Source organism: Nipponia nippon, unplaced genomic scaffold (assembly GCF_047370975.1).
Source record: "Nipponia nippon isolate SJK-2023a ecotype South Korea unplaced genomic scaffold, ASM4737097v1 scaffold_6, whole genome shotgun sequence".
Classification (NCBI taxonomy): domain Eukaryota; kingdom Metazoa; phylum Chordata; class Aves; order Pelecaniformes; family Threskiornithidae; genus Nipponia; species Nipponia nippon.
The window spans coordinates 66,040,778-66,053,184 of record NW_028262380.1 but is presented as its reverse complement, the minus strand read 5'-3'; the positions used below and the strand labels follow the sequence as shown (position 1 = coordinate 66,053,184).

The window sequence follows — 12,407 nt, the reverse complement described above, 5'->3', positions numbered from 1 at the left end:
ATGTTACCAGAATCTCAGAGCAAGGAGGCTGCAATAAGGGGAGCAGACTGGTAGTAATCAATTCTAGTTTGGACATGACTACATTTATCATTTTTTTCCTGAGCCTTTTTTGGTCAATTATGCACAAAGCATAAGTCTGTCAGTTATCATTCATTTTTTCATTAATAGCTGTATTTTTCTAACTATTTCCAGCACAGCAGTTGCTCCTATGGCAACACATTCTCTAACATTCATTCCTTGAGAGTGACCACACTATTGCAAGTGAAAGACAATTGAATGGGGCAGCCTACATCTGTCCCCTATTTTCCATTAGGAAAGTGTGCAAGTAATTGGCCAACTATTTCAATATTAAAAAATATTTGCATCTATGACTAGTCAAAAGTAATATATACCATTTAAGCAAAGGAACAGAAGGCGACAAATGTTGACATTTTCTTAGTACAGCTCCTTCTAAAAAACAAATGCTATAGCAATACAGATGGCTACAGCATTCCAGATTTTATATTACTGGATGTTATGTATTGGGAGAATAATACCAGTTACATCTGGTTATTTCTGGAGAGGTTTGGGCCTTTTTTTTGCTTGGTTGGTGGAATTTTTACTTGCGAAGGATATTAGATTTGCATGCTGTCTGCCTTCCTCCTTCTCCCAGTAACTTTTGAATTCATTGGATAATTCCAACAAAGTTTTTTAATAGAAGACAAGAGTTTCTCAAAAATATCAATTTTATACAAGTTTTATATCCAACAGAGGACAAAAACCCTTGCAAGCATCCTTAAAAAAGCAAAACAAAACACCATTTTCAACTGCACTGAAAGCCATAACACAAAATCCAATATAGGAGGAGAATCCTCTGATATGGCAGGAGGATTTTTATTAGATTTCATTCCTCATTAGACAACAGAGAATCTAGCAAGGAGAAAAAGCTACAGAAAAACAAACTTCATTAGTTCTGCTTCTCCTGGATACACTTGTGAATCCTTAAGTTTTGGTTAAGGATTTGAAAGGGCAAAGGCAAAGGAGAGGAAATTATACATGGATTCTGCTAGTTTAATGAGGTTATCGTTCAACCAAATTTTATGTGACAGTCTTTTTAAAGCAACTGCTGTCTGAATATTCATTTGCAGATGTATAAAAAAATATATGTATAGAACACAGCACTTAATTCTTCGGATGACTAAGAAAACTATGCTTGAGAAAATTAAAATTAAGCATCTTCAAGAGCCTCTTCAGCTGAAAATCGGAAAGAATAATTGCTGCAGCATGCTTAGGAGACTGATCCCTCAACCCCTGCCATGCCAAACCCATTATCACCCCAAAGGGGATAATAACTGTCATGCCTAGTCTCAAGCTCGAGTACGTTTGTTAGTGCACTGACTGATACAGAAAACAAGGTCTAGCGTAAGAGATGTTTCACACTAAAGTGTGCTAATGAATCAAAGCGACAGGACAGAGTTTTAACCTTCACAGAGCAAATGAGTTGTTTGCTAACTAGTAAAGCAGAGGAAATAAGAGTCTAACAAAAGAGGCATTTGTACACACAAGGAAGTAAAACAAAGCTGCTTTTTTTCAGTTCAGAAATAACAGCTTGGCCACCTCCTGCATAAGGAGGAAACATAATTAGTTTCAGGGTGGAAAAAAAGGATTCTGTCTGGACACCTTGGAAGTCTCCAAAGGAGGGGACCAGCTATGACAGTGAACCAAATCACACCTAAAGGATGGTTCCAGTGAACATATTTCCTCATCGGTAAGCTCTCGGGTTGAGGCTCCAAAACAGATTCTCCCTAAAGGGAGGACCCAAAGGTGAAAGGCAAGCACAAAGACTGAAATCTAGACTGACAGAAGTTCAGCAGGCTAAGGAAAACGTTTCGCAATCTATACTTCTGCTGCACAGATGGCACGGTACACAGAGAAGCAGCGGGTACAGGCACCTTTTTAACAAGGTTTCAAAGAGCATTGATAGTGTTCCCAGACGTTACAATAACAGTGAACAATACTTATTCGTTTTTATTAAAAACAGATTAATGTTCAATGTAGCAACGTACTGAAATTGATATTTCTTTTCATGCACAGAGAGATTATTTTCCTATACCTGCTCCTTGAGCTTTTTCACTTACATTCTGTACTTTCCTGTTTTTCCACAGGGTTGGGGTTTTTTTGTTTGGTTGGTTTTGTTTGTTTGGGTTTTTTTACTATGCTTGTAACCTGGCCTTCAAAAGACTTCAGTTGTGTATTTCAGTTTTAGGTAGGTTTACAGTTCTGTATTTTCACATACTAGTCTCCTGTTCAGAGATGTTTTTTCAGTTCGAGATTCAAAATTTCACTGGGCACAAACAAATCAATTCTGCTATATATGTGCAGTGGACCTGATATATCTGGAAAGCCTGGGAGCAACTATATGTGTAACACATAAGTTACTTGTGAACGTGATGAAATTCAGACCAACGCATTCTGAATGCAGCACACACACTGTAGATCTTATGAGTCCCAGAGGCAAACTTTCTGCACATATTTCTGTCCAGGGAATCCTAGCCAAAACATGGCAAGCCTAAACATAAAACTTTCAACTGCTGTGAGAGAGAGGTACATTCATACCTTTCACATAAAAGCAAAAAATACATTTGAAAGCAAGTATAAGAAGAGATTTAGATCTCTTCTTCTAGACCTCTTTCTCTTCCAGAAAGATTTTTCAGTTGTTTTATTTGCCTGATAAACAAAAACAGTAGAACACACTTCGAGCTGGAATATCCTCTGGTATCATTTGTCCAAAAATCAGTAATAAACACTGTGAGTGAAATCCTGGTTTACAAAGGTTATAGGATGACCAAGACTTTCTCCACCAAGGCAGCAGACAATAGCAATTCTGTGATTCCACAAGTTCCAGGCAGTTCTTCCAGCCCTTAATTTGATTTTATTTATTCTAACACTCCGCATGTCATGGTACCCCACAGACATCCTTCCTTCCTTGCGGAAATCAGTTCTGTGCTTTGTACAACTATCTTGTCTTCTTTTCTTGAGTACTTACAGAAACAATCTAAAAATTTGACTTTTATTATACAATTATGCAGTTAAAGTCTAAATCAGTAGCATTCAGCTATTTTCATTTTTAAGTTTAACTAGAAGATTTCAGCTTTTGGAGTTTTTAAGATTATAATGTTATGGCAAAAATACAGAAAACAATAACAAATACAATAAAATACAAGACCTGAAATGTTTTAGTATAAGTGTAAGTATACGTGCAAGACAAATAATGTGCAGCCTGCATAAAGAGAAGAAAAGAGTAGTTCTGGAATACAGTTCATGTCATATGAGGGATAATAGTTTCATTTTAGTGAATGCTGAACAGCCACAAGGCACCGCAATGACCAATTCAGCAATAACTTTAAAGGCTCCCATAAACAGCAATGGAGGAAAATGGAGATAGATAAAAGGAGCCACTTTTAAGGAATTAATCCCCTCTCCTCTTCCCCATAATGAAAGTTATGTTCCCACTTTTTAAAAAAACAACTCTGTTATGAGTCAGAAACAAAATGAAGTAACAATTACTTAGATATTTTCTGCTAACCAAAACCACACTTTTCAGTCTTCAAGGGATCATTTGTCCCTGAGACAACCACTCTGCTAAGGCTGGACTATAAGTTATTGATGTTTATGGAGGCGGGGGAGCGATTCCATCTGTCTGTGATGGGCACTGCAGGTTTTTAAAAGAAAATAGTCAATTCCAAACAGTTCACTGATAGAATGCTCTCTGAAAGCTTGACCTGGACAAGCTGAATAACTACTAGGTAACTGCTACTTACAACTCAGTCTCAGCAACTGATTAGTTCATGATAATCATCTTACACAGATGAACCTTACATTGTGGTTTACATGTGTGTGGGATCTCTACGTTATCTATGCTAATAAAACATTAATCAAGGGCCAAATTTATAGCAGGCACTTTATAAGTAAGGTCAAGACAGGTCAGCCTCACATAATAGGAAACAACTACAGGCTAGATCTTAACACTGTAACTGAACACCCTTGTTACTTTACCTTGGCCCTTGGGATCAAGACTAGTAGCAAAAGGGTTTTTTTCTCCCTCAGAATGGTGTTTCCCTCACCATAAACTGAAATGCAACCATTAAAATGGTCATTATTTTTATGTATCTTGAGAACACCTACACATTTTAAAAGAAAAACCTCAAATAGCCATTTCCCCTATGCCTACAATGATAAAAAGATACTTATATAGCATTTTAATTTATGTGATAAATTATTTTGTTTTTTTATTCGGTAGCTGTCCTAATCCTGTAAGATGTATTTTCTATTGGAATTCTTAGTAGCTCAAGTTACTCACTAACAGAATTTAAGTTTAGATAAATGGCATTTCTTATAATACTCCTTAGCTAACTCATTACGACATCTTAAAAAAAATCCTTTAGAAAAAGTAAATATTGCTCTTAGTCTGCCTCAACAATCGATTCCTAATGAAGAAAATATTGATGGTTCTGAATAGTCACTACAAGTCAAAGAGCGTGGCCTCATCACCTGCTCTGTCATTTTCTATAAGTCACAGTAATATACATACATAGTTATGGATACAATATTAAACTAATTGGTAATATCAACAGATTTTTTTTTTTTTTAACCTTAAAGGGACTCTCTTCCTTTCTATTTTATGAGGTAGATAGGAAATAAATGAGCAAACGGGAATCTAATTTTTGAGACAGAGGCTTATCTTACAGTTCCTAGCTATAATGTCTTCCAAATATCAATTCCCTTCCTCAAGAGATTAGCTGAATACAAATTATAGTTTCAATGTTAACCAGTGCACAAGGACAGGAAGAAAGAAAATCCATGACACACTGATAAGTGAAATATTTAATCAAACCAAAGAGCATTCAGATTCTGCAAAATCCCATATTCAGTACTAGAACTGAACCGAAGTATTAAAGAATGCGAAATCAAGCTTGTAAAACTCAAAGAAAGTGACACAAAAAGAGGCAGAAGAAAAATTCTTTAGAAGAAGTTTCAAGCCACACAACTTCTTAAAGACTATGGTGGAGTGCTATCAAATATTGTGACTTACCTTCCTTCATTGACAAGCTCAATAAAGGCAAGGCCAGCATTCTTTTGTATAGAGTTCTGCCACTCCTGGGAAAAATCAAGAGAAAACTAGTTGTATGAAAACAGAACTAAGAAAATACATTTTCAGCTACAAAGTCGTGCACTTTTCAATTTTAGTAACTTACACCACCATCAGCAATCATATAAAGCATTAACTGTGCACTAATCAGGAAGGAAACGTTGCCAGCATAAAGAAACAGAACAGTATCAATTACCCAGTCATATTCTGTGGAGGGGAGAAGAAAACACAAAAACATCCCACAAACGATGACTGCATCATTTTCTTTTGCTATGTTATGCAATAATTCTGAACTTACTCTGGTTCACTGATGCTTTTTGCCTTATTGAACCTTGATAATGCTAGAAACGAATGGTTTCACATTAAGGTGGGGCTCATTCTTTAGATAAAAATTTCTCTTATAGCTTGAAGTCTAGTTAACATGTATGCTGATAATAATCCTCACCTCAGCATCATGTAGCCATCTCTACTCAAAAATATCTGCTAACAATCAACGTATTGCATCATTAACACCCAGTATGTTTCAAAAAAAATTTAACACTCTGAATTTTTAGCACATTGAAATGATGGTAACAGCAGAGACACATGCACTGCACATTTCTTACGTCCAACTGAACCCTGAATTACAGCAAAATTCTACACCTCTTAAACACGTAGGTGGGTTTTGCCTGGCACCCAGAAGAGAGACACTGGAAAGCAACCAACCCAGATGACCTATCACTGGGGCTTTCTTCCCCCATCTGAAAGCTGAGAATGAAACAGAACTGGTTAACAAAAACACAAAGATCATGTTTAATCCTAGACTCAACAGGAACAAGTTGACAGAGCTAAAAATTAGGGTAGTAAATGTGTGAACCTTCTATTTTGAGGAAAACATAGAGGCATTTGGATAGAACAGACCAAATACAACTCTTGGTTTAAACTCTATAACTCTTCTAAACTAATACAAAAGAATGATTCTGCAGCAGACAGATACTTAAGTTTCATATGCTTTTCCACATCAGCTTCCTTGATTTTTCAGTCTTTGTTGTATGAAATAATAATCCTAATCATTATTCACATCAGTACTTCTATCACTGTGGTTCTTTTCAAAAATCTCATCAGCTCCAAAACAGACAAAAAGTGCAAAACTGCAAATCTCTCTTAAACAAATTTCAGGTTTCTGAATGTAGGAGTTTTAATACCTACAGTCAGTGTCAGCACAGTATATACAGTGACAACAGAGTACATTTTTTGCTGCTCAGTGTTGCAGAATTAGCTCTCAGTCAGTGACATGAAGGTTTGATCAGACATACACGAAAGCCAGTAGAACAATGTTATTTCTTTACAATTTAAAATTCTGCCCTCCTGCACGCCACCCCCCCAAAAAAAATATTTCCAGATTTCAAATACAGACGAGAGATTATAACTCTGAATTCTCAACACTTGACATGTTCCAGGCCCAACATATTCTTTTATCATTTTTAAGTTACAACAATGTATTACCATTTTCAAGTAATTGGAATTGAGTAGAATAATTCCAATTTGCGATGTATTATTCATCATGAATTATAAATGTATTTCATTACTTTTTATATAACTAGTTTATATGCATTAATAGGCAAGCAACATCCTAAGCGCCAGCTAAGTTCCATTTACATATTATCACCTATAGGGTGTTTTGGGGTGTTGTGGGTTTTTTTGAGGCTACATCAAGTAGCATCATCAGTCCTTATTACTACGTATATCTTACTAATATTTCTCACGCCATCCTTCCCCCAGTTCTCCCCTATTGCCTTCTTATGGCCACCATTACATGGCTTCAAGTTAGCCTGTAAGCTGTCTGAAATAGCTTTAAGAAGCATTTATTCTTAGGAAAAAAAAATGCCTTTTAGCTGCTAATATTCTAAACAAAATAGCATATGCAATGAATTCTCCTAAGAGTTTTTTTTTAAAGGTAGTATCGAGTTCTAAATATTTAGCTCTGTATGATGATAATTGAAACTATTCTGTTAGCTTCAACGTGTGAAAACTCAAGAAAAGCAAAATAAGTTTTTCCATTTATGACACTGTCCATCTGTTGCTCTGCTCTTTAAGAGAGCTCATTACAATACTTGAAAATTTAATTGGTGAAGATGGAGGTTGCCAAAAGTGAAAAGAAAGTGCATTTATCATGATACTTTTCAGCATTTTTCTCTATATCAGACATCATCAAAGGCAGCGTTAGTCTAAACAATTTCATAAATCACAGCTGAACACACCCTAAAGCTAATTTTAATAGCTGAAAGAAAAGACTAATGGTCATCATCTTTCATGATCCATTCAATATTTCCCCACAGTGTATGTTCTCTCTCAAACAATTACACTCAGTATGCATACTGCATTATTATATCAACATCTTAGTTATCCATCTCCCAAAGGTATTAGGGAAAAAACACGTTAAAAGCCTCAAACTCAACCGCTAATGCAACTAAATAACTACAAAACACATTTCAGCACTTTCCTAAGGAAGGACTGTAAGGGAAGATCAACAGAGTCAATAATTTCATACCTGTTCTAAGCTGTACTTAATTGACCATCATTTCCTACAGCTATAAATGTTTAGTAACCGAGAGACATAATCTACTTTTAATGCTTTTGGTCACTGTACACACAATAGTGAAGCAGAAAAAAAAAAATTAGAAGCACTAAGCACTATCACAAATAGCAACAATGAAAAACAGCCATTACATGGAGACAAATACGAAATCACATTTTATTCAAATACTATTTCTGATGTGGAAATTTCCCAGCTCATTATTGTTTCACCTACCTCCTTAATGGAATCCGTAAACACACTTCCGTAACTACTCTAGATAAAATGCAAGTACTATAACCTTTTCTGAAATGGTGCTTCAAACATCATCTGAATTAGAATTCTGTACGGAATAACATATTACGTTTCCTGTAGCTACAGCTCAACTCTGCCATAAGCAAAATTATATCCCAGTCCTCTATAGCACCCATTTTATATCATCAAGTTTCATTAACACGTTCTTACTCACTGCACAAGGATCATTAAATGAAAACATTAAACAGTACTGGTCTTAAACCCCTCCTTTCAGAAACTAATAACCTCCCTCAAGGTTTATATCATGACCTACTGTTGTCCCATTTGAGTCACATTGGGTTTTTTAAAATCTATTTTACAGTGGTTTTTTTTAATTAATTCTAACTAACGATCAGTCATATGACAGTACCATAAAATTCATATGAATTACTACATTTCCTTTGGCTACGAAATACATTTTGGCCAAAGACCACAGCATGCATTAGACCATAACCAACAATGAGATTAGTCTAGCAAAACAATCTTTAGTAATTCTATGTCCCATTTTATTTCATTTCAGCTACATATGCATGTGTAGTTATTTCAGTCTTCAAATGCATTGGAAGTCTTTTATACTACTTGATCTTCCTATTTCCTTTCTTAAAAATAAGGTATGTCTCTAATCATATGGCACCATCAGATAATTCTTTAAAAATTCTGCATTGAACTTGAATTTTCTAGCATCAACTCTATTAATCAGTCATTTTCTTCCATTTGTTGCTGGCTCCCTACTCATTCTGAATATCCTCATTCAGATCTAATACTTCAGGAGCTTCTTATTTACCCAAACAGGCCTGCCCAAAAGCCTTTTCTACAAGCAGCAGCTAGTAGGAGCCAGCTTCAAAACAAAGAAATGCAGGTAGTTCTTCACACAGTGCATTACAGACCAGTGGAATCTATCGCCAAAGGATGTTGTGGTGACTGAAAGTTCAATAGGATCGAGAGGAGACTGCGCAAGTACACGGAAGGAAAATACACATTGATATTGACTGAATACACAGAAACTACATCCAATTCAGAAAATACCCTGAGCTGAAAATAGCTGGAGAGTGGATGAGTATCATACGCGCTCGTCCTATTTTATTCTTCTTGAGCATCTCTTTGTGTCTATAGTTGGAGATACAACAATAAGCAAGGTGGAGCCTTTATCTAACCCAATATAGCCATTCCTAAACTCTAATCACTCAAACAAATGCTAAGAAAATCTTGTTGAAAAACATTCTTGTTCACTTGTAATTTGAAGTGCTTGCCTGTAGGCAGCAAAGGGACATATCCCTCCGCACCTATACACTTCGAGGAAAGAAATATGATCATATTTCAAACAATTAACCCAAAATACATATTCGTCAAGCTATATAAAAACATTTACAAGACCAATCCTTCAACTAGTCCGATGGCTAAACAATTAAACATGGATCTTTAACAGAATATTTAAAACATTGCCAATAGATAAAAACTGCTCTATTTTCAACTGTAGCAAACTGTACTACTACTTTCATTTACATATATACATACACATGCATACTCCTTAATAATTCATTTTCCCCAGAAACTTAAAAAAATATCCTTCTAACAAGGGTAACATATTCTACAATTAAGAATTGTATCTAACAGTCGAAATACACACTCATAAGCAAGCAAAAAAGAGCAAATTCTTTGCTAATCCGTCCTTCCCATAAAGCTGGTGGAGTTTTAATAATTTATTTTGGTTACGAAAGAAAGGAGAAGGATGACTTTGGTACTGACAACTGTGAATGGAGCACTAAGGAACAGGGTGGGAAAATGTGTTAACATATGACTAAGAGACATATTATATCCTAGAGTAAAGGTCAAATCTGCATGAAAAACTTGTTCATAGAGAGATATACTAATCTTTAAGTGCCTAAAGTAAACTATCAAGAACTTTTCAGCAGTGTTTGCACTTGGTGTCAGCACTCTCTCAGCACCACATCCACTACAGGCTTGAATGAACTCAGCAATAAAGAACATATAGTGAAAAGTAGATTATATCTCAGCTGGGTTCTTCATAATTAAAAAAAGTTAGACTGCATGTTAAGCAGAATATCTGCAAACATAAATTACTTTTAAAGAGTTGAAGCATGCTTAAATTATTTTAATCTACAGAGCTCCCTTGAAAAAAATTAAAACCAACATGGAAGTATGGGAAATCAATCTAGAAACCCTATGTAGCAATTTAATATCAAAATTAGCACATGCTAGGTAGTGTACGAAACAGAAAAATTTTGCAAGGATGTGACACATTTTAATATAAGAGTAACACGAAAACACATTTGGAGACAATGTTATATACACAGTCATACCTGGATGCTCAAATAAAATTTAAAAAATAAATCAATAATGGAAGAACTATCAGAAATCGATTGAGAAAAAAAATAATTTCAGTAATTAGATTCATGGTCCTTTCTCTACAGAAGATCATCACTGTTGCTGAATCTTGACACAGAGAAAAGAGAGGGCTTGCAAAAATATTTACTACTATCCCAAAAATTCAGAACATCTTGTCGGGGGAAAACTTATCAAACAGGCTTGAATTTATTGAAATTTAAACAATGGATACTATTCCACGCTAAACAGTGGCTTGTCTATGAAAGCTTTAACGTGGCATCCATGTAACAAGTCAGGCTATCCCACTAATCAATACAAAGGTTTTGATTTCAATAAGGGTGATAAAAGTTACTCTAACCCTGGCCAGCTACAAGCTCTCAACAGATGATCATCATTAGGCCTCTATCAGGGTTCCACATACTCAGGCTGTACAAATGCGTCCTATTAGTACATGGTCTGTCTGTTTGGCAACTCCAGGCTTAAGACAAATGGCAGCTGCTGCCCTTCAAGGTCTGGAGTCAAGTCCTCAGGGAATCTAAAAGCCCAACTGGAAAAATCAAGGCCTGTTCATTAGAGACTGCTCCAGGGGAAACTTGCAAGGCTGCCATTAGAACTATATAAAAGAGCTAATTATTTTTATAAGACTTTTAAACTATCAAACACACTCAGTTACAATAAAAAGTATTTACTGCTGGCATTCCATTAAAAAGACATTGCTTTTTGTCAAAAAATCAGCTAGTGACAGTACACAACTAAAGTCTTTGTATTAAAAATTTTAATGAGTCTTCTAGGAGAAAGCTGTGTAAAAATTAACTAGATGAGAGAGCTTCTCAAGCGGAGGTATAACACCAAGCACGTTGTTGTGGGAAAATATTCCACACACACTCATATCAAACTAACTAATGAACTATAACGGTGGGCTGAGATTGTGCACGTGACTATCTACCCCTGAAAAAGACAAGAAATTCAACAAACATACATGCTCAGTGTTGCAAAACTGACTGAAAAGAGCACATAACACTCTTGTTTCAAGCTATGCCGTTAACGAACAACCGAAAACGCCGCAGCACACTAGTGTATTGATAAATCAGTCAAAAAGGCACATGGCCCAGTTGGTGTCAAACACCAAGACTGAGTAGAAAAAAAATGAAAACCAAAAGTGTTTCAGTATTTTTGCTCTGATAAAACACAGAAACAAAGATTATATTAACGGTAACTACTTTCATAAAATATACTCTGGGGAAGAGCTGGAACACTATTTTTTTATTCATAACCACAAAATTGTTTACTATTTTAACTATGAAACAGAGTCAAAGTTTCTTATACCAAAATATTTTTCCAGCTGCACAGCATGACAACAGTCTATTGAATTCTAAGGGTATAACAGATCACTGCTATAGAGTATTTATTACACAGTATTTATTACACAGTATTTATTACAAATCTTTTAAAAGTGCTATATGAAATTCATTAGTGTTCCTTAATCAATTCTTGGATCAACATGCACATTAGCTTCCGACAGCCTAATTCAAAAAAGCAATTACAACCCTAGTCCTCATGTAAAAGCACGACAGAAAGAAGCTATGTTAAACCAGTTTAAAAGAATGAAAATGTAAAGAAAACAGATTAGGAATGATTTATATCAATGCCTAGTGCTGAAGTTAATTACAACTAACCCAATAAAATAGTGCCTTTATTATTGTACAGCAAGTAATAACCTTAGACGCAGAAAACAGAACTCTCTGCTGACTTTTGCATGCTCAATTCCACAGCACACTACATTAAGAATTAAAGAAGTAGTAAATAAGCCATACAGAAACAGCAGTTTTTTAACTAAAAGCAGAAGACTCCCCTGCTGTTTAACCATTTGGGATATTCCATGTAAACAGAGCTTCCTATAAACTGTTATTATGTTGTTAGTGGTAAATGCCTAAAACTACCTTATAATGAGAGTTTAATTTCAATACTTAGACGTCTGGGTTCAAGTCACAGTAAGTTTTTATAGATTCTTAAAATAAATTATACACATAGAGAGCTGGAGTAGTTTGCATACTTAAGCACCACGTTTTTCAGTAAAATACTAAA

General features: G+C 35.3%; 1 protein-coding gene across 5 annotated transcripts in view; it reads right to left on the bottom strand.

The window, feature by feature from the left end:
* Positions 1–12,407, bottom strand: part of LRBA (LPS responsive beige-like anchor protein) — a 415,388-nt gene that overhangs the window by 275,890 nt on the left and 127,091 nt on the right. For all 5 annotated transcript variants that reach the window (XM_087736323.1, XM_087736322.1, XM_087736324.1 and 2 more), the window contains one exon: positions 5,072–5,136. In XM_087736323.1, the coding sequence (XP_087592449.1) occupies positions 5,072–5,136 (65 nt within the window). The remainder of the gene's footprint in view (positions 1–5,071; positions 5,137–12,407) is intronic.